The sequence below is a fragment of the Acanthochromis polyacanthus genome, chromosome 7 (assembly GCF_021347895.1).
Source record: "Acanthochromis polyacanthus isolate Apoly-LR-REF ecotype Palm Island chromosome 7, KAUST_Apoly_ChrSc, whole genome shotgun sequence".
Lineage (NCBI taxonomy): Eukaryota > Metazoa > Chordata > Actinopteri > Pomacentridae > Acanthochromis > Acanthochromis polyacanthus.
The window spans coordinates 11,094,827-11,122,122 of NC_067119.1; the positions used below are offsets into that span (position 1 = coordinate 11,094,827).

Genomic DNA, 27,296 nt, shown 5'->3' on the forward strand with positions numbered 1-27,296 from the left:
GGCCCTTGAAACACTTCCACTTACTGTGCGCTTGTCAAACCACCTGCTGCTGTTTTGCTGCCATCACCCAAAGGAGTCAATGCTTGTTCTTTGAATGTCAGACCTTAAAATGAATGGTCTTGTTGGTTGAAAGGAACCTGTGGCTTTTGTTGAATAGCATTAATTCATTCTAACACTGTTGCCACCAGGCATTTGTCATTGTTTTCAAAGATATTTCAGACCACCTGCTGACTTTATTATCTGAAATAATGTTGTGTCAGATGTAGGTCATTTTTGTACTAATGAGAAATGTGTTGACACCAGTGCTACCAGTGTCTGCACCAGGATGTGCTTTCCTTTTCGGATTTCTATCGTTCACACTCTTCTGCTCCGAGTGACTTATTTCAAATGTTCTATATTCAGTTCAAATTACTTTATAAGGGGCTACAGTGAGTGTGTATTTTCTTTTCCTGGAAGTTTCACTTTACTTCGGAATTAGATTTGTTACTTCTGGCGTCAAACACTCCCTCAGTGCCCAGAACTCATCTACTTCTGTTTGTATCACCAATTCCTTGCCTCTCAGTGCTTTAGTCATTGTATCTTGTTTAGCTATAGGGAGAAATGTGCCAAAAAAGTCCAGTGTCAAGTTGCGCTGTCCTAAATCACCTGACATGTGATACCATTGTTAAGCCCAACTTAAGCTTTAAACCTGCCCAAATGAAGCATATACTCAGAAGTTAACTGGTCCTGATCTCTGTGTTGTATCTGATTTGGCTGAAGTAGCCTCATTGTTTTGGTAGTTTCATCTGAATGTTGTTGCTCATTCGATTGTTGGCCTCCATAAATGCTCCACTAGTCATGCAATTAGCAGTAATTACCAACCCCTCTGGGTTTAGACGGTTCACATGGATGTATCGTGGTTTGTGACATGTCAGACAAAAGAAAACAGAAGATGGTTTTCAATGTTAAAGGGGCCATATCGTGCCACAGAAGAAAAAGATGATGTGATTCACAAAATATGGGAAAATACCACCGCCTTGTTTCTCTTCTTTCTCCATGGATCAGAAAGTAGGTCTCTGGTCAGGCTGTTGAGGTGTGCAGCCTGCTGTGATGTCACAACAGGGTAAGCACCACCCATGTCTGGTAGCTCCTCCCCCTCTGAACTCCTCTCTGCAGAGTAGATCCAGAGAGGAGTGTACCTGTGGCCCTCTTTTTTTGAAATGGGTGGAGCAGAAGCTAAGTTGGAAAACTCAGTTTAAAGCTACAGACTCAGAGTATTATAGGCATAGTAGAATTAAAGATCTGTGTTGAGCTGGTGGTATAAAATGGGACATTTAAGTTATGGACGAGCGTCAAACTCACCAAGAAACTAAACCTAACAGCAACACCCGACAACTGCCCTAAAAACCTTCATTAAAAAATAGCAGTTCTCATGGGCTGCACTTCTGACAAACTGATTCTATACCTATCAATTCACTGAGAAATGCATTAAAATGTGCATTGATGACTTCACTTCTTTTAAACATGTAAAGGACTACTGAAACAGGAACTGGAATGACAAGAATCTGGAGAACACAGTTAGAGGTTTTAATAAGTTGCAGTAAGGTTATACATGGCTCAAACTGTGCTCTTCAAAGTTTGCCTCTCAGCATTATATTCAAGACACTCACAAACTAAAAGAGAATAACAAACACACCAACAAAGAAAAAAATCCTCAAAACTCTGTTTGTTTTCTTGGTTCGTGATGCTACATAAAGTAATACTCAGACTATGGAATGAGTTTTTGGCTTATTACACCCCTCTTCCACTTGACTTCCACAAAACCTGCTCAGGAGTCCCAAAACTCCACCACCCACTCACCCCCATTTACCGTTGATCTCCCCAGGCTGAGTCATTCATTTAAATCCATATTCATTTCCCTTCAAGCTCTGTGATCTGTCTGAATTTACGGTTCCTGAGCTCTCTGTCTTCTGCCTATCTCTTACTGTGTCAGATTTTCTTATTAGTCTCCCTCAGATGTATATTTTCTCCCTGCGACGTCATTCATCCATCTGTCTCACTCTCAGGTTTCATCTTGCAAACCTTTTTCTCTCTCTGTGTTTCACACTCTCCCTCCTTCCTTCTCTGCCCACTTCAATTGTTCTCTGCCTCCAGCAATCCAATCCATCTGACTTTAAGAATCATATCATCCAATCAGGGCCCACTCAGTAGACAGAGGCGGGCCCTGAGGGACACACTAACCAACTCTCTGATGGGATTAGACGTCCCACCTGTCCGTCAGTTAAGAAAAGCCTCACGAGGCCAATCGCCTCCTCACATAGTTTCATATGGCTGTCATTTAGGCGCAGGGCTGTTTTCAGCACACACTCAGATGAGTGCGCCCATTAGCAGCCTGTAGCCTCGTATATTATTCTGCTGTGTCTTGGATAATAGACAGCTGATGGGGAGCGTGGCTGGAAGGTGCACACACACAAACGCACACAAGTGAGCATCTTATCTCTAGGCCTGTCATTTTGAATTTGTAAAAGTGGGGAGTGAAATGTTCTCTAATGGCCATTTGCACTCTGCTTTTCTCCACAATAAAACCGTGTAATCAAGAGACAGAGCGAGAGCTGGAAAGAGAGAAACGTCGGCCTAAGATATATGGAAGTGGAAATGAAAGAATGGTGAGAAGTTAAAAAAGTTTAAAGCAGGCAGAGGTTGCTGCAGCAAAAACACACAAAGCATGAAGGATGTTTGATCATAGTCACAGAACTTTTGTGGTCATACTTACAAAAAAATCAGCATTAACTGTTGGTAAGAAACACAAATAGTTGACTCAAGGGTGAAAGATTGATGTTTGGCTGACCCATCCATCCGCCCCGATCTCCCATCACAATTCCTACAGCTGCCAAAGCGCTCTTAGATTTAAACATAATTGTTTGTGTGCATTATAATGACATAATTGTGTTGCAATGTCACGATAAATGGCTCAGTTTTAGTGTAAAACATGCTTTGGCCCTCAATTACAGACCTTTTAGCAGCACAGACGTTGCAATACCAACAATTTGGGCAAATTAAGTGTAATTCTTTTACCATTAGCCGAACATGCTAAATAATAACAGCCATACGTCATGAAATCACATAACAAAAACTACATACACATATTTTATCCTTTTCCATTACTTCCACAAAAAATACAATAGGAAAAGTAGTTTATAAAATGTCTTTTCACTTTAAAAACTTTGCCACTTCCACTCTCCTGTCTCTGTCAGTGAGGTCTACAGGGCTTTAGGAGAAGGCAGGAGGGTTTTCTCAGTGTGGGTTTTTATTTGTGTCTGTGTGAGTTGGGGTGCAGTGCTCTCTTTTTTTTTTTTGAGAAAGTTCTCAGGCCCTATGTGAATTAGTATGCTTATTAGCATAGGGATATAAGTCAACACTGCCCCCAATACGTCTGTTTGTATTGTGGCCTAGGTATGTGTGTGTGTGTTTAAGTGTGTGTGTATAAGGACTGTTTTCTCAAGTTTCCATATTTGCAGTAAGAGGTGGTCTTTTTTGGTTGTTTCCAACTCACAACTGCAGTCATATTCAAAGACGATAGTAATTCTATTTTATGAAAATGATGTAATTCTGTCTCGCATTAGTTTCATATTATACCCTAAAAGTTCCAGATAATTACATACATTAATGTGCTGTAAGAAACACAATGTTCTTGACAGTGTCCGCTAAAGGGCTTGACCTCATTTTGCAAACAGCAGTGAAACAACTGTGGAATAAAACCGCTGCATTTAGCAGTGGTCAGTGTGTTTAAGCAGAGCAATCACTCATTCTTTGTACAGTTTAATAGCTTAAAAAAGGAAAATAAAATCTGCACTGGAAGGGAGTGAAAGTACACCAGTTAGCATGCTTTAAAACATAGCATTTTGACAACTAATTCTGCACAAATAAATTATCCATCCAATCCAAAAAAAAAAAAAAAAAGTTAAATTGGGGTATGCAATCTGAAGATGATCTCCTTACTGACTGTGATGAGTTCAGCTTTGAAAAGAGGCTGTTATTGTCTATCTGTAGTAACATTATTAGGCTTACAGTCATTTCTATAATAACAATAATAACAATAATCATCAAACACCGGAATAGGAATAAAAGTTCTATATGTCGAAACCATAGATGTTTTAAGATGATTAGAGGGAGTCCAAAACTTCTGCTGCACAAAATCAATCTTTAAGCATTTCACAGCACTTGAAATTTGTCAACAAAGACAATTCATTAATGCACAGCTGCTGCAAATGTAACCTGATTACGTGAGAAAAAAATGCACCTCATTTAGTTATCTGTGTATATTGTCAGTCATCCAGGGCATTGTTGTCCTAGGAAGATCTTTAGACCCAGATTTGGACTAGGACAGATTTGGGGTGAACACTCGTTCTCATTCATTTAGCATGGTGCTAATCACGCTAGTTACCTGCCAGCATTTGCCCTCTGCATGGTTTCCAAAAATTTCGCGAGTTAAGTTTAAGTGGATGTCAACATTAGTGGTGTAAATGCCAGATGAACCAGACAGCAGACCTTTGTGAAGGCAGTTCAGCAGCTTGGCCTTTTGAGTGTCGGTGGCCCTGCAGTGGAAACCAACCGCTGGCTGTTAACAAGAACACTGCAGGAACCGCAGCCAAACTGCAGTTGATTTAAACAATTCCTCTTAACTCACCATGTCCCTTTCCTCCTCCGTGTTTTCAGCTTTTAAACAGGCCCAGAGTGAAAGGAGAAACATGACAAAGGAAAGAAATGTCTGCGGAGTGAGGAAGACATCTGATCAGGATGCCTGCTGGACTCCCTCCGTGTGGAGCTATTCTGCTCACGTCTGACTGGAAGGAGACCCCAGGGCAGACCCAGAACACACTGGAGAGATTATACATCCCAGAGCGCCTGAGACGGCCTCCAGCTCGCACAGGAGGAGCTGGAGGACGAGGCTGTAGGGGGGTAAAGGACATCTTGGCTGTTGTGCATTTCCAGTAACCTCAAGCTGAACTGAGGAAGTGGCCAGCGACTTATCAGTGAGGAGGACGGATCACAGTGCCTAAATTTAAATAGAGATTGTTTTATTGATAAAGAGCCATAAACTTCAGTTTTCCTCTTCATATTGTGTTGCCCCATGTTAAATTTTACTCCTAACACATAAGCAGTCAATCTCTTTCACCCTGAGTGTCTCCTGCTGTACATCTCCTTCACAGAACTCCATTATTTTTTCCCCGTTCTTTCACCATTTTTCATCATCTCGCGCTCTCGCTCTCTTCCACTCTCACCTGTCAAGTTTGCTTACACTTTGCGCAGCTCCTTTGTCACTTTATGTGCGAGTGTGTAAATGCATGTATGAGCACAAACAAAAGTGATGACATGGAGGCCGGAGGGAGACAAACGCAGGTTCATCACTTAGCTGGTGGGATGGAAGAGTTTAAGCAGTGCAAAAGCATTAACCTCACTGTTAGTCACCCAACAATCAATTCTCTGCATAGTTATTTTTTCTTGTAAGCTGGACAAGTTTGGCTCTGATGCATGTGGTTAACTGCTGTTGGCTACAGATGCTCGACTGCAGCCGGGTCGAGTTAGGTCAGTAGTTCTAATTCACACATCTTATTCCAGTTTTCAGTTGTGGAAAACTCTCTTGAAAGTACAGAAATTTGTTTAATTTAAATCCTCAAGCTATTTATTTCTTGGCCACTTTTTAAAGTTTCATTTCTATGTCTGAGTATATTGTACATTAGTAGTAATGTATATTACTACTATTTCTGTTGATTCTTGAGCAATCTCAATGAAAACGTTGCAGAAAACACGGAGAAATTTGCATTTAATAATTTCTAGTGCGGTACCTACTGAAAGTAATCCCTCTAAATATAATTCACAGGTTTTATTGTTTTTTTTTTTCAGTTGTGCAAAACTCTGAAAAGTATAAAAAATGTTAATCTACGGTTGATTTTTTGACCACTTTTTAAAGTTTCACTCCTGAGCATATTGCATATTAGTAGTAATGTATAACACTGTTAATTCTTGGGAATGTTAATGAAAATGTTACAAAAACACTAAGAAAATTGCATTTAATAATTCCTAGTGTGGTATCTACTGAAATTAATCCCTCTAAAATCTAATTCACAGATCTTATTATTTTCAGTTGTGCAAAACTCTTTGAAGCACAAATTTTAAAAATCTAAATCCTTAAAATGTTTGTTTTTTTGAATACATTTCAAAGATTCACTTCTGTTTCTGAGCATATTGTATATCAGTGGTGAAATTCAATATTGCGAATTCTTGAGCAATATCAACGAAAATGTTGCAGAAATCACTGCGAAATTTGCATTGAATAATTTCTAGTGCGATACCTACTGGAATTAATCCTTCAAAATGTAATTTGCAGAGCTTGTTGTTATTTTCCGCTCGGTAAAACTCTCTTTAAAGTAGAAAAATGTTTAATCTGAGTCATTAAACTGTTAATTTTTTGAAGTTTCTTTTCTAAGCGTACTGTATATTAGTAATAATGTATCACACTATTAATTCTTAAGCAATCTCAATGAAAACACTACAGATAACAGAGAGAAATTTGCATTTCATAATTGATAGTGAGATACGTACTGAAATTCATCCCTCCAGCCCTATTTTAGAAGCTACATAACAGCACCACAACTGAAAGCCGGTTTGCTGTCGGTCTTCCTTGTGCACCAGTGACTACCCATCTCCTTTACCACTAACACTTTGTCATTACAAAGGCAGGTCAAGCACACACACACACACACACACACACACATATATGTGATGGGCAGTGACAGCAGCAGCAGTCCTGTCTGAGGCGCTCATGTGTTCCTGTGATGGGGCGCTAATGCACTGCCAGGAAAACAACATGGCTTCCTGAGGGAATGCAAAATGGAGGCCTGGAAACTGCTGCCAAAATGTCAGGGTGAGGGGGAGGTGGGTGGGAGGAGAGGATGATCAAGAGACTAAAGAGAGCCGAGTAATATGGGGTGCAACTTCGGGGAACAGTTACAGATCGATATGAGGTTTTAGTTAAGTTGCTCTTTTTTTATTTTAAAAAATTGGTTTATTGGCAGTCAGGCGGTCTTTTTAACCTTTTGACCTTCATCAAAATGACTCCCGCTGACTTATATCCGATTTGTGTTGAGAAAGCAGCATTTGGGGGGTGTAACACATGGCAGCACCCTACTTAAGTTATCAATAGGGGTGATGCTTATGTGTTGATGTGATTGCTGCTGTGTATTTTAGCACGGTAATTAGCAGCTAATTAGTTATTGATTGAGGCCGGCATATTTTATGGAGGTGAGAGGACGAGTGTGACACGGGGCAACAGCGAAACACCTCGGTCATAATTCACGCTCTGCTGCACAAACAGGCAAACACACATCCACTTATTCCTCTACCTCCACCTTAATATCTCAGGCTGCTTCTGTTTGCTTCACTCTCACTTTACTTCTCTATAAAAGTTACCACAAATTCAACACCTTCTTTAGCTCTCTCCCTTCAAATTCTGGTTAAAACAGTAGCAGTGACGATTTATTTGTTCATTTTCAGTCATCATATTTATTTGTTTAGTGCAACTAATGCATCCTACTAGCCTTTTTGGCAACAATATCATGGAAGCAGGCATGTGACCATGTGGATTCCTTCATCTAAACAATATGCTGAAATACGAATATGTTCAACTGATGGTGCTGTATTGAGACATCAATAAGTTGCACAAAAAATGTACTTTAAAACATTTTTAGCCTAAATGCTACATCGGAAAAAAATAACTTAAAGTATGTTTTAATCCACATTTACCACAACTGTAATAGCATCTTAAAATATTCATCATTTTAAAGTTCTTTTCCAAGCGTGTGTAAAAATGAAAAGATGCATAAAACTGAGAATTTTTTTTGTAAAAGCAAAAACAATCAGACTAAAAAAACAACACATATCCCAGGACTGTAGCAATATTAAATTAACAAATGGAAAATTTTCGCATGTTTATATCTTATCATTAGTAGTCACTTTATTTTTTTTATTCATCTTCATTTTTTTAAACCTCTTGATTTTTATCTCTACACATAGTTTTCTGAGCTAAGAATTTCTTCATTGCCCTGAATGGGATTGCACTAAGGTTTGTTGTACTTTTTGTATAATGACATGAAAGATTCTGATTCAGTTTACTACTTTACAGAGTGGTATGAGACAAAGACCAGCCTTTTTCATTAAGATAATTACTAATTGCCTTAGCATGGCTTTTGTGTGACTCCACACTGTTCCTTCTTTTATAATTTGCAGATCTATCAGTTGCTTTCCTCTGTCACGACACATCCCTCATATCACCTAAAAGCACCGTAAAATTGCTCCACATTACACAATGAAAAAGATGCAACACTGGAAAAACTCAACCATTCTTGTTCGATTTTGAAACCCATTCTGAAGGGGAATCATAATATGGACGTCAAAGCCCACAAGCTGGCACGTCTGCTTCCTGTCACATACAAACTCTGTTTGAGTCTATACGCAGCAGCTTTAAGGTAGAAATGCTCAGCCATGACATTAACTGCTTATTTTGTTTACTGGTCATTATTGGATTTACATCAGAGCAGGGCTTTAAGAGTTTTCATAATAAAGCAAATTACAGTTTGAACATTAGAGCATATGAGTATACTTAATATAAGTACTAAGAAATACAACGAATGGAATAATGCACTTTTGATTGGTGCATTTGTGATGCATTTTAATGGCTCTGATATTTAGCGCAAAAGACAGCAAGCTGCTCAAAAGGTTTTCAGTATACTGAATTATAGAAATTTTGATGTGGGTCTTTTTAAAGCTCACTTGCATAACTGTTCTGTATTTTAATTTTACTGACTTTTTGTTGTTTTGTTTTAAGGTAAAATGATATTGCTTTTTAAATATGCTCTTTAAAGTGGCAAAAGACATTTTTTTTTTAAAAATGCAAATATTCTAAGGAAAATGCTGATTGCACAATCAAGTGCAAACCATCTGCATTTATTTGGGATTCCTATAAGTCTGGCTTTACAATGCATTTTTGTCTACTACTAAGCTGAAAATCTCTGAATGAAGGCTTGATTCATGGTACCAAGGAAGTGACTCTGCGATTGTGCAATCAAAAGAAGAAAAGGAAAGAACTTTTGTTATCCTCAGTAGCTATTGGTAGCTTTCCTCAAGTTGTCACATACGGACTGGAGATAGCATAAATGGCTACTTCTTCCCTTAATTTTTCCTTCTGCTCTGCCACTCTGCAAAACCCCTCATGTAGTTACAAGTTTGCATGAAGCAATGCTCAAACTATGATACTATTTCATGTAAAAATGACAATTTCAATTTATCGCCTTGGTTAATGTGCTTCTTGTGCTGTACTGAAGTTAGAAAGCAATCTGGTCTTAGTGACCCTCACCCCAACAGTAACACCACTAAAATTGGCAGTGTCTGTCACAACTTAAAGGAAAAACTATCATTATTCTCAAAAGTCTTAAAAGGAAATCATAGATTTTGGTGACTTGTATTATTTTGTGGGGATTTACTTAATACTGAGTGCAGTATCTGTGACTACACGTTGTAGAAATACATTTATCTGCTAGTGTTGCTCATCAGGTGACAGTCAATACCTTGTTGCAATTCCTCTTTGGACCAGCTGATGCTACTTTTGTACCAACTACAGCTTTGTAATCACCAAATCTGATGAAGCATCATTTTAAGCTTACCCAACAGTTGCCAATTGAGTGTTAAAACTGCAAAGCATACAAACTTAGGATGGAGATTTGAGAAGATGCAAAACACCTGGTTTTCTTTGCAGAAATCTTGAAAAGAAACATCAATTTACTTTAGAAAAACGGACATTTTACACGACTACACTGAACATTCAAAAGTGGCCTGAATGTCTTTTTTTGTCCATGCTAATGTAATATGCAGATGAAATGTAAAGTATCTAATTTAACAACTTCTCTAGATATACTGCTGAGTTCTGAATAAATTAATGCACTACATTTTTAATATAGAATCAATTCTGTTCCAAGAGACAGCAGATTCCTGGAGTCTTACTGCAATGACTCTGGGGCATTTCACTCTTTATAAACCCTGGAATGAAGCATTTTTTCACTCAGGAGAAGTTTTTGTCACCAGGCAATCTGTTGAACATTTTATAGGCAGGCACTGGGGAACATCGGTGGCTTTGCTGATTTAACAACTAAAATCTCTTTCTGTGCCATAAGAACTGAATCACTTGGAGGTTCAAAAAATAGTTTTAGCCCCCCTCAAGGTCGCAGCTTCCACAGATATATGTCTTTGGGTGTTGCTAATGGTCTGGTCTGATGTTGTGCACTTCAAATCACTGGCTATTTCCTAAGCCTGTTACTGCCTAAATGGAAAATGTGTGAGTTTAGATGATAGTGTGTGTATGAGTGTGTGTGTGTGTGTGTGTGTGTGTGTGTGTGTGTGTGTGTGTGTGTGTGTGTGTGTGTGTGACCTCTGCCTTTAATCCACTTTACCTTTCATTTCCTTTCTAGGCTCAAAAATGACCCAGGGCACCTGGATAGAATCCACCTTTTTCTCCTCCTCCTTTACCTCCTCATCGTTCTGTCACTTTTTCTTAATCACAGTCATTTCTCCTCATTATTCCAGTCATTAAAGTGAACTTATTGTCAGTTTGCAATATGTTACTTTTAATGAAAAGGGTTTTTGTTTTTAAATGATGGAACATCCTCCAAATCTCATAGCCATCAATTATTTTCACTACTAGTGCTGACAAGCTGCTAAGAAGATTATAGGTTAATAAGGGCAAACTCTGATCAGCTGATTAATAAAATAGCAATTAAACCTACCACTAAATGGACACTTTTAGTGAAATTATCTCACAATGTCACGATTGGATGTTGTTTAAGTGACCCCAGTGTTGCTGGAAATACAAACTGAGCTGACTTTCAGCTTGAAAAGTATCAATAAAATAGGTACGCCCATTATCTTTTATTCATATCCATTCATAAGATTAAAAGATGTCGAATAGATGGGCCTTCTTAAAAATGTTTTATGCACTTGCCAAAACAGGATGCTTATTTATAGTGTACCTCCAACCTAAAGGTACAGCATATACACCAAGTAAGCTTAAATATTCCTGATGTGATTAGCTTTTTAATTCATTTTTATCCGTTTTAATCATCAGCTGGGCAGCAGCTCCAAAATCTGTGGTGAAGAATTCATTTATTTGCCAAGAGCAATAAATGCAGAGGAAACTGTCCTTGTGATGCATATGCACAGACTCCCATAGCAACCTGCTATGAAATACACAATAGGGCTTATAATAGACAGACTTAAGATTCAATGCAAGGAGATGTAACATTATACATATCACCCAGTATGCATTATGTACGATATATATCAATTTTATAGTCAATTCTGGCACCGAAGAGCTACGGATATATGAAGAGATAGAAAAACACAAGCAATGTATCGGAACAACTTGCAAAGGCGTATTTGCTCTGAGTGAAATTAAACGAGTTCTGATCAGCTGCATTTAGCTCCGGAGGATTTATGGTGCTTGAAGATTCTTCTCGACATCATGAATAGTGTGTCACAGTGCAAGCAATGGAAGTAAAAGGAAATAAACTCCAAAGAAATTACAGCAACAGCGGCACTGCTCAGCCCAGAGGGAGACGGGGGGGGGGGGGGGGGGGGGGGGGGGGGATTTTGGTGTCACAAGAATCTGCTTATCATTTTCTTTTTTATTCTTCAGCAAAATTTGATATGGCACCTGTGCTGACGACGGCACTAATGATTACTTTAAATGCATATACATTAGTTCAAAAGGGGGGAAAGCAGCCTTATCAGCACAGATGACAGATTTTTTTGGAGGATTTTCTTTTGCTTAACTCTGTGTTTTATGCATCGTGTCATATTAAAGGGACATTTGCTTGCAATCTCAGCTTGTACAAGTCATTTTTGTTTACCAGGCTCACCACCCAGTGTGATAGTACTGTCACACTATCTATTCCACTGTGCAAATACCCAAAAAACACATTTTCTGTCACTTGTAAGAAAATTGTATGGAGTTACATTAATTTCTAGGAGGCTATCTATAACCTTGCTTATAATTACTGCATGTCCTAACTTTAATTAACTTAGTTCCTTCTGTACTTAACCATGCTATTTACCATATCTTAACCAAAAACACCTAACCTTGTAGAAACTAGGTTTAGTAGACAGATGTACAGATGAGTGTGATGTGAAAATGAGCTCTAGAAGCTAAACTTCTAATTATTCTATTGGTAATAATATGGCTAGACAATTAAAAAATGGAAGTTTAAAGCCCGTGTGCATAAAAATATACTCTGTAAGGTGAGAAAAATTGCATTCCAAGGTGAATTGTGGCAAGAAGCATCCAATCACAGAACGTACAAAACATTGTTTTGTTGGGGTTCTGCAGTGTATATTTATTAAGCTTAGGGATTTTTTGGGTGAAATTTGGAAGAATTTAGCAATTACACTGGGATACTTTTGGTCTAAACCTCCTATGATGAAGCATTTTGAACTGACTACCTACCTCAATGCCTAAGACTGGTTTCTTCCCCAACACAATGGTGACCCAATCTCAGTTGGGGATTGTGGCACTGAAGCTTCATTAAGACAGAAACAAACAAGAGATAGGGGAAACAGAATTTGTTCTTCAGTTATCCAGCTTGTTGGGCTCTGAATGTCATTTAAAAAAATGAAAAGGGAATTCAAAACAGTTCAGGAACCAGCAATGGTTGGTAAATGTCACTATATTCTGTCATTATTGCTGATTTTATGCACTATCTTGTCATTGTTTCTTACTTACGTTATGTACTGCTTTCTTATATGGTCCACTTGATATGGTGTGTTGTTGTTCTTTCACTAATGACCCTGAAAGCTTCTCTTTGAGGTTTCTAAAGACGTTTCACTTCTAATGAAAAGGGCTTCTTTAGTTCTGACTGACTGATGGGGCGTTTCAGATGTACAGTCTCCAGTTACAAGTGAAGAAGGTGAAACATGTTCAAGAAGCTAAAAGAGATGTCAATTTGCTTTTTACTCAAGCTTTTTAGGGAAACTAGACCTGGATAACTCATTTCATCATAATTAAAAAACAACAAAAAAACTTTTTCAGTGCATATTTTTGTGAATCCAGTTTTTCCATTATTGTACTAATTTGTTATTACTTATCAGTGTTGGAGTCATTACTCAAACAAGTATTACACATAACCATTTCTTTACACTTAATGTTACAGTACTATGCAGCATCGCCTGAGATGCACTGTCAAGGACTTGCAAATTAACTAGTGAATTTTATACCTTAAACATGCCCACATATCAACACAAATCCATGAGAAGGACGTACCAAAGAGCTTTTTTTTTAGCTTTAGTGCAACAAATCAGGCAATAAAATTGCCAAAAATCAGTCCAAAGAGTTTGTCGCAGAACAATTTGGAGAGAGTAGCTCAATTGTATGAGATGTCATTGGCAGTACTGTCTAAAACTGTGACTGATTAGTAACTGTAATCTGATTATTAATTAAGGAACAGTAATGCATTCTATTGTGCAACTGCAGACTAATCAAATGTGATTACAGTGATGTGTTGCCCCAACACTGAATGATGTCATTTTCAGTGATTCTGAATAGGAAGGCTGATTTTTCTTAAATCTGTTACTCAATATTGTCATTTTTAAAAAGATTTGAGTGGATTAACTGGCACCTTTACCACCGTGTTAAAGCATTTGTGTCATGAGAGGACAGAAAACTAAAGGAAAAAGGTCACTTCAGGAACACACGGACACTCAAACTCACAATCATAGTGTCCATGCAAAAAGTATGTTGTCCTGTTTCTTCTCTGTGTTGGACATCTGCTAACATACTAGTTTCACATTAGTCACATACACACACACACGCACATCATCTCACAGACACAGGGGGTTTGAACGGTAATTGGCTCGTGTGGAGATTCCTTTAGTGATGTCGTCTGTAATTGAATTTGACAAAGAGGAAGACACAACGGCTCAGAAGTGATGGCGGAGGGTGAATGCGTGCATGCGTGTGTGTGTGTGTGTGTGTGTGTGTGTGTGTTTGGCTGCATGCTTGTTTAAGCGGAAGTTTAGGTTGTGCATGTGTCACTGCATGTATTAGGACAGATACAAAGCAGATTAAGAATTGATCTGTGCACCATTTAATGAACCAGCTGCAGAGTTTGACACGCGTCTATGTGATCCTACATGCCTGCATGCACGCGCGCACACACACACACACACGAATCCCTCCGTCCTTGGAAAAGGTGCTGTGCTTGTACTTACATCACACCTTTGTCAGGACATTTCAGGATATTTAGTGGCATTTCACATCACATCCACATCCTCTCTCTTTCGCTTCTATTTAGATCAAATTACAGTACTAGATTTGTGCGTACTTCAAAGAAAAAACAATCAATCCACACACTAAATGTTGCAGCTCTCAAACTTGTAACCACTTACCTGCAATTCTCTCCTTTGTTGCTAACAGTTTGCTATCGTGTACCTTATTTGGTCGAAGCCTGGGAATGAATGTGGCGCTACAGTTTAAAGAAAAGTGCTTCATCACAGTTTGGAGAAAGCGGACATCAATCAATCTAGTGCCACTTTTCTGAAGGTCATAAAGATGTTGTTGTCGATGGAGGTGGTAGAGCACATCACATTCAAAACACAGAGAAGGACGATTTTTAAGGAGCAGAGCCTATGCACGCTGTCACTGAATATAAAAGAGGGGGAGGACAGGAGGCGTGGGGGAGGTGACGTGAGGGAAACAGGTGAGAGAAGAGAGAGGTGGCTGAGTCTGCTTTTTCTTTTTGCATTTGGCCTTGTATTTATTACACAACGGGGACATCATGCTGTTTATTACCCTGCCGAGGAGCACGGCGGAGTTATGTGATGATTGGCGTTGGTTGGTCTGTTTGTCTGTCTGTCCGTCTGTTACCAACATTACTCAAAACAGATTTGGATAAAATTTTCAGAGAAGGTCAGAAATGACACAAGGACCAACTGATTAGATTTTGGCAGTGATGCAGCTTATAGTCTGGATCCATAAATGTGTTACACTCTCTGTATTGCAGCGAGATAGCGGCACAGCGTCACTGTAACTATGACAACAAGTGAACACTACGTAAGCTGCCTGCTGACCTTCATATGATTGTAATCCTACTAGAAATCGACTGCCGCGGACCTATAGGGACTTATCTGTTGGAAATCATACAAGGAAAAACAGATTAAACTCTGGGGGTGTTTCCGAGTCCCATCAATTCCTCCTGCCCACGACATATTTAGGTATCCATACATAACGTACACATGCATAATGCCTTGATTTCTGATCATCAATAACTAATAACCAAATACTGCATTTAAAAAAAATGCTGCATTCCTGACAATGCCATATGGGGGAATGAACAGCGTCGGCGGAGTACTGCGCTCTTGTTTCATATTGTTGCAAAAACTAGATTGCATAAGTGTTATGAGAATGATGAGAAAAGCTGTAACAAATGCGTGTGTCATGTATACATTTTGCCATAACCCTAGTTGGCTTAAACACATACTATGAAACATCATGGTTTGACTTTTTTGTGCAAGAAAAACTGTCTTTAGAAAAAGGACTAAACAATAGGTTTGGTGAACTTGATGCTGTCTTGGGTGGAATGTCTTCTTGCTCTGGTGAAAATTACGATTTTTGCCTTGCATGCTCCACGACATATGAGCAGTAGAAGCAGTCACAAGACCATGGCTAAGTATTTCCACCTTGAAACTTCAGTGTATTGATGATAACCTCAAAAACACGGATTCATACTTGTCGGGTTTCATATGGATAAACGAGTCAACTTGTCTGGCTGAAATATTCCAACATTGCAACTTTCCATTGTGTAACGTAGACTGTGATGCCATTTGGAGCTGTTGGCATGTATACATCAATCGATTAAAGAGCAAGACAGAGTTACACTTAAATGGCAAAACCTGGCTAAGCTAACAGTCAGTTGTTTCTTCTGAAGAATCTGGATGTTGTTTGGATTTCTAACTCACCAGTAACCATTTCTCTTTTTGATTTTTCCAACTATCCTTTTACTCCTTTTCCTTTCTCTTTTATCCCCTGCTTTGCTCTCATCCGTCCTTTTTACTTCCTAGTTCTTGCAGTTAGCTTCCTCCTCTCTTCTCCTTTTCCTCATTGATCCATTTGTCATCTTTTTGCCACTCCTCATCCCATCCTTCCTCCCGTCACCTCCCTGCTTTGCGTGAGGTCAGGATAATGCCACTAATTTGTGTGTACGCTTGCGCTTGTCCCCTATCTGTCCCTTACTAGCTGTGACACAGCTGACCTACACATAGTGCTGTGTCAACAATAGCACTACATACACACATCACAAATGACAGCATCTCAAGGGACCTTAACAAGATAGTTTACACTGACGGAGAATGTCATGAGAGGCAGGGATGGCCTGAAGAAGAGAAGGGGAGTTATTATCTATCTAGTACATCGCTGTTGCTTGTGTTGTTGTCAGGGATAAATGGGCTGAACTGAACAACAAGAGCTGCGTCAGTGAGACCAACAGCAGTACATCGTGACCGTTGACAGTTTCAGCCAGTCATTTCCATATGTTCATTAGGTGGGCCGGGAAACTCGCCATACAATTCCAACTGCAAACATTTATCCACAGCGTGAAATTAAGCAAAAGGTTAGTTAATGGAATGTGATGTGAAACCAAACGAAAGTCTAATCTTCATCAGACTGTTGCCTGCAACTTAAAAGACCCAAGACAAAGAAAGAACTTCCCTCCAGAGAGTGCACAGAATTTTTTTATGAGTTTAGGAATGAAAGTGGTACAGTTGCTCCCAAAAATTGTAACATTACTTCTTCCAGACTGTGTTTGCTTTCAACATTCAACATTTCAACAAACCAGTCATCTGTAGATAGATGGGATGAGAGTCATCACTGTGGTAACCCAAAAAATGGAAAAGAAGCTTCAAACGTGCTTGTGATAGTCCATTATCTTCCATCATTTATACAACGCCTAATCTTCATTACGATTATGGGGGGGGCTAGAGCCTATCCCGGCTGACTTAGGGCGACACCCTGGACATGTCACCACTCTATCGCAGGGCTATATTTAGTGACAAACAATCACACTCAAACCTACAGACACTTTAGACTTACCGATTAACCTGAGCATGTTTTCAGACTGTGGGAGGAAGCTGGAATACCAAGAGAAAACTCGCACATGCACAGCGAGAACATGCAAACTCCATGCAGAAAGATCCCGGGAAGGTCGGGACGTGAACCGGGGCTCTTCTAACTGCAAGGCGAAAGTGCTACTGTGCAGTCCTGCTTGTGATAGTGTCCTTTTTAAACTAAACCATGATATTTTCTTAACCTAACCAAGTTGTTTTTGGTGTCTAAATTTAACCAAGCTTGTAACATACATTTGTTAAAAGATTACTTTTATTCCGAACCATTTTTTTTTCTTAAACCAGGATTTTTGTTGTCTAAACTTGAGCAAACAGGTGAAACTCCTGTGTTGGACACCCACAACTGTATAACCCACTGATGTGAACATGTTGCTCTAAAAACATAACTGAGAATCAGGTTTAGTTGTACCTCAATATAAATTATGGAAGACAGGGCTGTATTTGGTTGTATTTTAAGGACATGCAATTGTTGTAAGTCTGACAATTTTGGCAAAAAGGGCAGAGTTTGGATGAGGCCTGTGAGTAAGTGCCACCTTCAAGCCTGAGCTCAGGGCACAGCAGCCCTCTGTGTGCTCTATTAGCTCTCTGGACGGTACTTTACACCCATCATGGTGTCTCACTGACAGCTACAGCTACCTGCAGTTGTACCCTGTGGGTGCCACTGTCAAACAGCTGTTTGTGTTGAAACAGAGTGCACGTTTGTGTGTGTTTGCGCTTCTGCGTGTGTGTGTGTGTGTGTGTGTGTGTGTGTGTGTGTGTGTGTGTGTGTGTGTGTGTGTGTGTGTGTGTGTGTGGATAAAATGCGAGAGAGGGAATATCTGTCAGATCAGATGTCAACAAACAACAACAGCTCGCTAACACTCAATCATCACAAGCAGACTTTACTTGCTACACAAACAAACACAATCAGCACAGAGGAGGGCTTCGTGTGGCAGCTTCTCTGCAGACAGTGGTGAGCTCTCAGCGCCGTCTTTTACCAATTCCTGTCACAACATAAGTGCGCAAATTTGTTGATTTTGCTCTCCATATTTGACACTTTCTGTGTACCATAATTAAAATGTCAGCAGTAGAAATGTGACAAGGAAAATTCCGTCTTATTTGATGGATGCTTCTGTTGAAACCACATTTTTTTTCTCTCTCTGCAAGAAAGCAGTATTTTGCTAATTCTGCATGTTATTGTCTTGTTTTACCCATGATTCACAGAGTATTATGTGAAGGGGATATTGAAGTAGTTCAGCAATTTGCCTGAATTTCTTTGCAGGGTAAATAAACACTCACTAATATAATTTAAGCCACTGATTATGCCTGTTCTTTAAGTTGCATTCAGATTGAATGTCAAGTTGGCTGCTTACAAAATGGTTTAGATAAAGGTGATAGGAATTTAGGCAGATGTGACTGAAAATTCAGCTCTCACTCCAATAACACACACCTACACACACATATACACAGAGTACCAACATAGCATTTATCCGAATGAGTTCCTTCCATTTTCACTGTGTTGTTATTGATTGTACTTAAACAGCACCACTCCTGTCGGCTTGTACCAGGAAATTGGCTTCATATTGAAACTGTCACAACAAGAGTGCGTTTCATTTTAGGACCTGAGGGTGTTGGGAGCACAGCACAAGAGGAATCAATCTTCGGCCCCTTGTATCGACTTGTTTCTCGAAAGGTTTTAAAGGTATTTCTGCTTTATTAATTAGTACAGTAGTTCTGTAGGTAGTTTGAGTGGCTTAGAGGCCATGATTTTCCGTCCAGCAGGTTCCAGGTTAGTGAACGCCCCATTCTGCTTAAGAGTCGCTCAGACAGACACTGGAAGACTTCCAGCTGCTTTGCCTGACCTCGACCCTTCATGTCGAAGGGATTGAGCTAAAAGTAAGGAATGATTACAGAGTCAAAGAAAAGAAGCAAAATTCTGATGACGCACAACGTTTAGAAATTGGACTTTTGTGCACACCGAACCTCTAACCCCGGTTTCACTAAAAGAAAATTGCTGCAGAAAAGTCCAGGACACTCTGCAGAGAGACGGCTGACCAATCAATGTCGAGTCATAGTCAACGCATCGGGCCACTCGCTCATCATTTGTGCCCAGGCAGCTGAAGAAGGAGAGCCTCAACAGCAACAGTGAATAGACTTTTTGCTGTTTCATAAGGCTGTTTGTAGAGAAACTAAAGAGCCAAACACATGCATCCTAATTATTCTGTGGTTGTTTCGGGTGTTTAAGTTTTACTATCTAGGGAATTCTGGATTATGTTCGATGAGTCAAACACATTTGCTACCAATTGCTTTCCTGATTTTGCTATTGTTGCATTCTTAGTCCATTGCTGACAGATTTGTAGATCATTTAAAAGTTGTGCAGCCATATGTTCATATTTGGATTGTGTTATAATCAACAATCCTATAGACTCCTCTAGACAGGTGATGTGGAGTCATGGTAGTTCATTAATCACACAGCAGACTATCACGGTTTTCTAACTAACACCATTTAACCACAAATATGTTGCTTTTTTTGTGGCCAGATTTGTAAAAGTTTCCCAAGTTTCACCAGTTCTGATCAATTGTCATCTGGCATTCAGTAAAACAGGAACGATTAAAAAACAAAGTCCTGCATACTGTGGTAAGTGTCCATTTGTGTTCTTTTCCACAAAGGGAATTGGAGAACAACACAGATCCTCTCAGATTTTAGATTACAGTGATGACTCAAGATGGATTTCTTGCTGGGTAAATTATCCTCAGTTTACCTCCATAATTGTGATTTCCTTCTTGTGTTGTCTGTTTTTCAAGCTCTCGAAAAGTGATTTCTTAATCCATATTTAACGTATCTACCAGACCACGACTGCAGACATTTTGTTAAGTGCCTGAGCCCATTTTTCACTTTGGCACGTGTTCGATCACAAAGCAAAATATCAACCGGTGTAGCAATCACGGCTTCACTGTCTTTGTTATTTGAAATTCCTACCTCCGTATGCCTCGGTGTGTGTGTGTTTTGAGCCCATACCTTGACCACGTCCACGTCTGTCGAGCTGCAGGTGACCGAGTCATCCACCTCCCTCACCTGTCCGTCGGTCTCCACGGTAACCAGTTTGATGGGCACAGCGACTCGTCGACCGGTAAGAATGGCTGTATTCACCACTTCTGTGTCCTATAGAGAGACAGAGAAAGAGAGTTCATTTTAAAAGCTCATTTAAACCAATGCTCTCACACTCACAACCATAAAAAAGTCATTCGTCCACATATTTTCTCCAGACTTCTCGACCGCAATTCCCTCCTTTCTGGTATAAACTAAAAGTGACTCTCGCCTGAATGCAGTAGCTCGGTTTCTTGCCTCTTTTAGCAGACAAATTGATTTGGAATTGATTTTAAGATGTTTCAAACCACATTCAAAGCAGGTCTGTGTGTGGCCCCAAGCTACATAGCAGACTGTTGACCCCTTATGAACCACCTCTCTGCCCCTGATCATCAGGTGGAGTCTTCCTGACTATTGAGGCTTAATTCTAAAGGTGCCTTTGCCACGAGGGTTCCTCAGCTTTGGAACAACCTGGCCGAGAAGAAAAGGCTTTCAGACTTAACTTCATTCAAATTACCTTTAAAATGTTGTATTTTTGCATATTTTTTCTGAGTGTTTTAACTTTATCTTAACTTCCCCTTAACTTTGTCTTACTAAAATTTGCGACTAGTCGGTGGGGAAATTAGTCGAAATTCCCATCCCTACTAAGAACTTGTTTCTACAGGTGGCATATTAATAAAGTTATTATTATTATTTTTATCATATAAAAAGAAAATCCTTAAACCAAAAACTAACTTATTTTTCGGTGCTTGCACTTAAACAACCCTGAATGGGAAATAACTATTTAAAAAGTCTGTATATCCCTAAACCGCTGGTCATGGCCTTACGCAGGAATAAAAGAGTCAAAACATATCAATATATTATATTTCTGGTAAGATATGGCCATGTATACTTCATTACTATTTAGTGTTAACCATTTAAAAAGTTACATATCACTTAAATACCAATTGCTGAACCAATTAAATACCAACGTCCCAAAGCTTTTCTGCTTGCATTTACTATTTGAGGCACAGTACACTGCTATTGCTATCCCAACAACACACAGGTAATACGTCCTGTGCTGTTAGGCATGGAGTACCGCAGGGGTCTGTACTAGGACCCCTGTTGTTTTCTCTTTATCTGACACCTTTGGGTCAAATTTTGCGCTCCTTGGGGAGTTCTTTTCATTGCTATGCAGATGATCTACAACTATACATGCCCTTGGTCCCTCAAAGTGTTTCTGATACTGATTAACTCCAGGCCTGTCTCAGCTGTTAGGAGCTGGCTATTAACAAATTTCCTGCTCCTGAATTCTGCCAAGACTGAAATGATGGTGATTGAACCTGAAAGTGTTAATCCTCTGCTTGAAGACTTTACTCTGTCTTTGGATGACTGTGCTATTTATTATAAAGACAGAGTTAAGAATCTTGGTGTACTCTTTGATAAAATCCTCTTATTTAAATTCCATATTAAAGAGGTGACCAGATTGGCCTTTTTCCACCTCAGAAATATCTCTAAAATCAGACCAAGTCTGTCATACTGAGGTCCTAATTCATGCTTTTGATTCCTCAGGGTTGGACTATTGCAATGTCCTTTTATCAGGTCTGCCAATGAAGAGCCTTCATGGTCTGCAGATGGTCCAGCTCGCGTTCTGACCAGAACAAGTTAATACGAGCATATTACTCCAGTGCATTGGCTACCAGTTCATGTCAGAGCAGACTTTAAGGTGCTGCTACTAACCTATAAAATTGTTAATGGAATTGCCCCGTCTTATTTATCCAGCCTGCTGAATCTGTATGTCCCCGCTCAGGCTCTCCGTTCCCAGGGGACTGGACTTCTGAATATCCCAAAGGTCTGTAAAAAGACGGTGGGGGAACGGGCTTTTTCTTTCCGGGCACCTACATTGTGGAACAGTCTACCTGCTGAAATCAGGCAGGCATCGTCCATTAATGTATTTAAAACTAAGCTGAAGACCCACCTCTTTTCTTTTATGAATCTTAAATTGTTTGTTTTACTGATGTCTTTTTTATTGTTCTGTTTTTATTGTTCTTATCTGTTTTTATTGTTCTTATTTATCTGTTTTTATTGTTTTTATTTCTGTGTACACCCTTTTGACAGAAAGTGCTTTATAAATAAAGTTATTATTATTATTATTATTATTATTATCATCACAAATCCGAAATTTAGTCCGCATTGGTCAATATGTAACATTTTGCATATCTGTACCAAAAGTACACGGGAAGGAACACGTGATGACAAGATGCAGGAGGAGAGACAGGAATAAACAGCTAACAAAGACCAGGGGAGAGTTTTAAAGGAAGAGAGAACGAGGGGAAAAAAAGAAGATGATTATAAACCTCGCGATTATTGTAATCAGCGTAATTACATTTGATTAGATCCTTCTAACAAAAATAGCACAAACAAACCGGCTCACACCTCAGAACACTGTGTGCCAGCGTCAATCTTGATTATTTGGCATTGAGTTTCCAAAGGGGGCATTTATCACCGCCAACACACACACACACACACACACACACACACACACAAACCTGATTACAGGATATTTTGCTGGACTCGCTCTTTCTGGTTTTGAAGTGTGTATGTCGTCTTTTTGATTCTACAGTGGAATTAAGCTGAGCACACAGGATGCCAGCAGAGAAGATGAAGAAGAAATCCACAATAAATGTGCACTATTATACATACATATTTCATTGTGTGTGTCTAGACACAGTTGGCATTGGAATGGTTTAAGTTGGTTTAAATAGTCCCTGTGAGTCAGATGGTGTTATATATGGCATTAGATTGTTGATACCGATGCGGCAGTGTGTATATTTCTGCTGTGGCTGGGAGCCCTGTTGCCCAGAAAATTATGTTCCTACACAACTGAAACGCATTCTCGATTCAGGGAAGCGCATTTTCTCCTAATTCCAATTGGATTGCTTTCCAACTGTCAGTCCTTGTCAGTCAACCAATCGCATATTAGATGATTTATGACAGGAAAGATTTATATTTTAACCCAAACCTGAGCAAGTAGTTTCGGTGCCTAAACACAACCAAACAGTGGGCAAAAATGAAAGAAAACAGAGAACAAGATGAAGAAATAAGAGTCCAGTTGAGGTATAAAACCAATTGTGGGTGAAAGTTCTGTCATGGTCTTGAGTTTGGTTCAGTTATTTCCTGTTTTATTTTGTAATGATCTCTGGTCTTGTGTGTCTGTTACAGTTTTACTTCCTACCTTTGTCTGTGTTTCCCTCCTCTTTTGATTAGCCTAGTCAGTTTTACTTGTGTCTTGTATCCTTAATTGGTTCTCTGTAAATATGTGGTCCTGCCTCTTCCCCCATTTGCCCTGCTTGCTAACCTCCTGTTCTGTCTTCAACTCCTTGATGAACCTTGTGTTAAGTAGTTTTGTTCAACTATAAAATCCATTTTTGCCACAACCTACCTGCCATTTGTGTCTACACTTTGGTCCTTACCTGAACATGTCCTGAAACTTTGCCTACTAAGTCACACTGTGACCTTACTGGTAAAATATAGATTTTAGCTAACGATAACTGAGAATATAGTTCAGATGTAGAGGCAGGCAACTTTTGGGATACAACAATGTAGCTGCTTAACTATTTTATTAACTGTGAGGTAGTTTATTCTGTGGTTTTTAATAAAATATTTTAAAAGGCCACTTCAAAAGTTTGAGAGATTGTATAAATGAGGTATTAAAGGAGGAGAACTTTGCTTTTTTAATAGATAGATAGACAGGACACATGTTACATTCAAGATAAGGAAAACAATGTACAAAAGAATGTGCAATTAACATGCTAATTGCTCTGGTCGAGGAAATAAGGTGCCAAAAATGCTAGTATTTATGAAAACGATGCAAAACCGTTGATATTTACGATAAATTAGAGTACTAAAAAATTACAAGAAAGTACCGAGTACAGAAAGAAAAAAATTGGAAACCATGATACTACCCTGAAAAGCAATTTCATGTGCCACATAAATGTAGTGGCGCTGCCATGCACAGATGACTCAACAGGTGGATGAGAGGAGCCTGATACCATAAACCCTTCAGGCAAACTGTGCTACCATGACAAACACAAACAATGCATGTGTGTATCTGATGTGTTAAAGGACGTTAACATGTCTATATACACGAGAAGATACGGTGCAGGATGAAAGCAACCAGGCACACAAGAAAATGTAGGCCAGGCATGAAAAATCATAGACACAGTGTCACATGTGTGTCATCTGTGATAAATTTATGTACATCTATATCCATGTATGCATATAGAGTTCATATTTCCATACATAATCTGTAGTTACAAAAATGAGCATAGCAGGAATCGAACAGCAAACACACAAGTTATACAGGTATATAGGGCCACAGATACACACCTAGAGAAAACACAACTAACAAGATAGGACCTCTGATGCACACACACTCAAGAGTTTAATCACAGCTGACCAGTGACAAGTGGCCTAATGCCCCATCGCTCTCTGCTGCACACCACTGTGTGACCTTTACTTAATGAGCTCTCTCTCTCTCTCTCTCTCTCTCTCACTCACAAACATGCACACACAAACACACTTTCTTAATCTATAATTCTTAGTTTTCGTCTCCCCTCTTCCTGCACTCTGCTCAATCTCGCCTGACATCAAAAAACAGACGTTGTACAGCCATGTTTGAAGGTGAGAAACAGGTGAGGAGGAGGAGCAGGGGAGAGGACAAACAGGATTAAAAGCATGGCGGAGATAAAAGAGAGAGAGAGGAGGAGAGGGAGATGAAGGGCACGAGGAAAGTAGAGGAAGAAAAAAAAAACAAATTAATGAAAGGATTCTTGTTGCGCCTTGAGGTGAGGGGAGCAGATGCAGGGATAAAAATCAAAGAGGAAGAAGAGAGAGAGTACAAGTAGATAATGTGTGTCTATTTGTCTTTGTGTCTGCATTAGTATGTAGCCTATATGTTAACATGTGTATCCCGGGGCAACAACCACAGTTTAAATCATGCTTACATCTCTGCTGTGTGTAACAACAAGGGAGGGCAGTCAATTCTTATCAATAAATAAATAAAAATAAACTCAAGACTGAATTTTAACTGATGCCAGTGGAACCATTTGTGTGTGTGAGTTTTTTTCTTTATTTGAATTGTGCATCTGAGCATGAAAGTGCCATATGACGCGGGCTTTTGACTTTGGTGCTACAAGTTCTCTTGTCAATTTAATGCAAGCGGACAGATTTAATGAAACCTGAAAGATAATCCTGTGATAACAACCTCGCGGGATCACTTAGAGTATTAAGTACTACAAAGCCTCATTTTGACACAGGTTAAAACAGCTTTTGATCTGGTTTGTGTTTATTTACTGGGAGTACATCTTCTAGACCAGTGATGTTCAAAGACCGGGTGGGGACCTCCCAAGGGGACATGAGACTCCACAACGGGTCCCTGAGATATTTTCTAGGAATCAAATACAATTCTAAATAATTAAAAATAGCATGTTTTAGACATAATTGTTGCAAAAGACAAAAATCATAGAAAAAAACCCCACAAATATTTTGCCAAATTCAATAGAACAGAATGGACTTGCTGTGTGTTGCTAAGCATTGAGTAGACTGATCTCAATAGGCGAGTTTCACCTTGAAATGAAAGTGAAAATCTCCCTGTATTCTGCTTCTACATCACTATAAAATAATATTGCAGCTATTGAGGCTGTTGTATTTTCTTGCGTTGCTGTTATGCTCGTGTTAGGCTTATCAGTGTGGCTGTATGCAGTGTTTGCATGCTTCAACCGCCCGTCTTGTACTGTTATTTTGGGGCTTGAGGACTGTAAAGTTTGGAAAACCCTGTTTCTAGGCAGCAAAAGTGCTCAGCAGAATGTGCTGGTATAGAGTAGAAGTACAGCCATGGCCATAAGTTTGGACACAGCATGACTTCCTATGTCTGTTTTGATGTCTATTACAGAACATAACTAATATTTTTTGACAGCACCAGTTTAATTAGTCAACAAATCAACAAGGGATATAATATTATCAATAAATTCCAACAATTGGAACAACTTTGTTCCCAAAACATAATATTAGATATTTGTGCAACAATTTGCAGTTAATATTCCAATGTCAATATTTGCTGTCAAACATCAAATTTATGCACTGGAAATATCTGTACATTTTGGTTGATAGCCATGACTGGTATTTATATTGTAAGTGACAATTTTGTGGTATTTTCTAAGATTCACAAGCGTCATGGTACTTGTGTCCAAACTTATGGCCATGGCTGTAAAGTAAGTTCATCTTCACTATTCTTCCGAAATGTTAAGTTCACATTTACACTAAGCTGGTAATGACTGGTGACATAAAAGGCAAACAATTACCATATTTCTGTGTACAAACTCTGATTACAAAGAAAGGAACTACTGCTGCTGTGCCAAGTGAAGTGTTCACAGTTGTAGCACTTCCATTCTGACAGCTTCTACTGTATAGAAGCTGAGTAGGCAAGAAAAGGCTCTTGCCAGCATTGGGCTCAGCGTGCAAGGCTGTGGCTATTTCCTGGAAGCCACAAGCAAGCAGTACGTGTCACTAATTAAACTCAAAAGTGTCTCGTTAGAAAAGATTTGTTTGCTATTATCTGTTTCCTTGTGTTCTTTAAATAAAAAGTTAATTGGATTTAACTGATTCCCCGAAGAAATAAAGAGAGAAGGAGTTTTATAAGTGTGTAAAGAGAAGAGAGGGCTCAAACCAAAACGTGACTATACTTAGTAATTATGCAAATTGCAGTATGGAACTACACTGTTGCACACGCTCGTGCGCTAATGGTGACAAGCACGCATTAACCTGTGACAGCTGCCTCATTTGAACGTCCACCGCTGGTTGAAACAAATACGGGCTCTGGAAAACTGCATTACTGGCCGCTGCAAGTGCTTTATTAACCTTAATACTATCAGTGGCTTTCAGTTAACCGGAGGAAGATGAATCACACGGGGCAGAAACAAGCAGACAAAAAGTGATGAGACGCTGACACAGGGAAGAGATGGAGTGAAAAAAATGAGACGAAGCAGAACAAAAT

At 39.3% G+C, this 27,296-nt stretch overlaps 1 protein-coding gene across 1 annotated transcript in view; it reads right to left on the reverse strand.

Moving 5' to 3' along the window:
* The window catches only part of si:dkey-215k6.1 (transmembrane protein 132C), a 297,116-nt gene that overhangs the window by 27,133 nt on the left and 242,687 nt on the right, over positions 1-27,296 (reverse strand). The window contains exon 6 of the mRNA XM_022191477.2: positions 20,195-20,338. Within this exon, the coding sequence (XP_022047169.1) occupies positions 20,195-20,338 (144 nt within the window). The remainder of the gene's footprint in view (positions 1-20,194; positions 20,339-27,296) is intronic.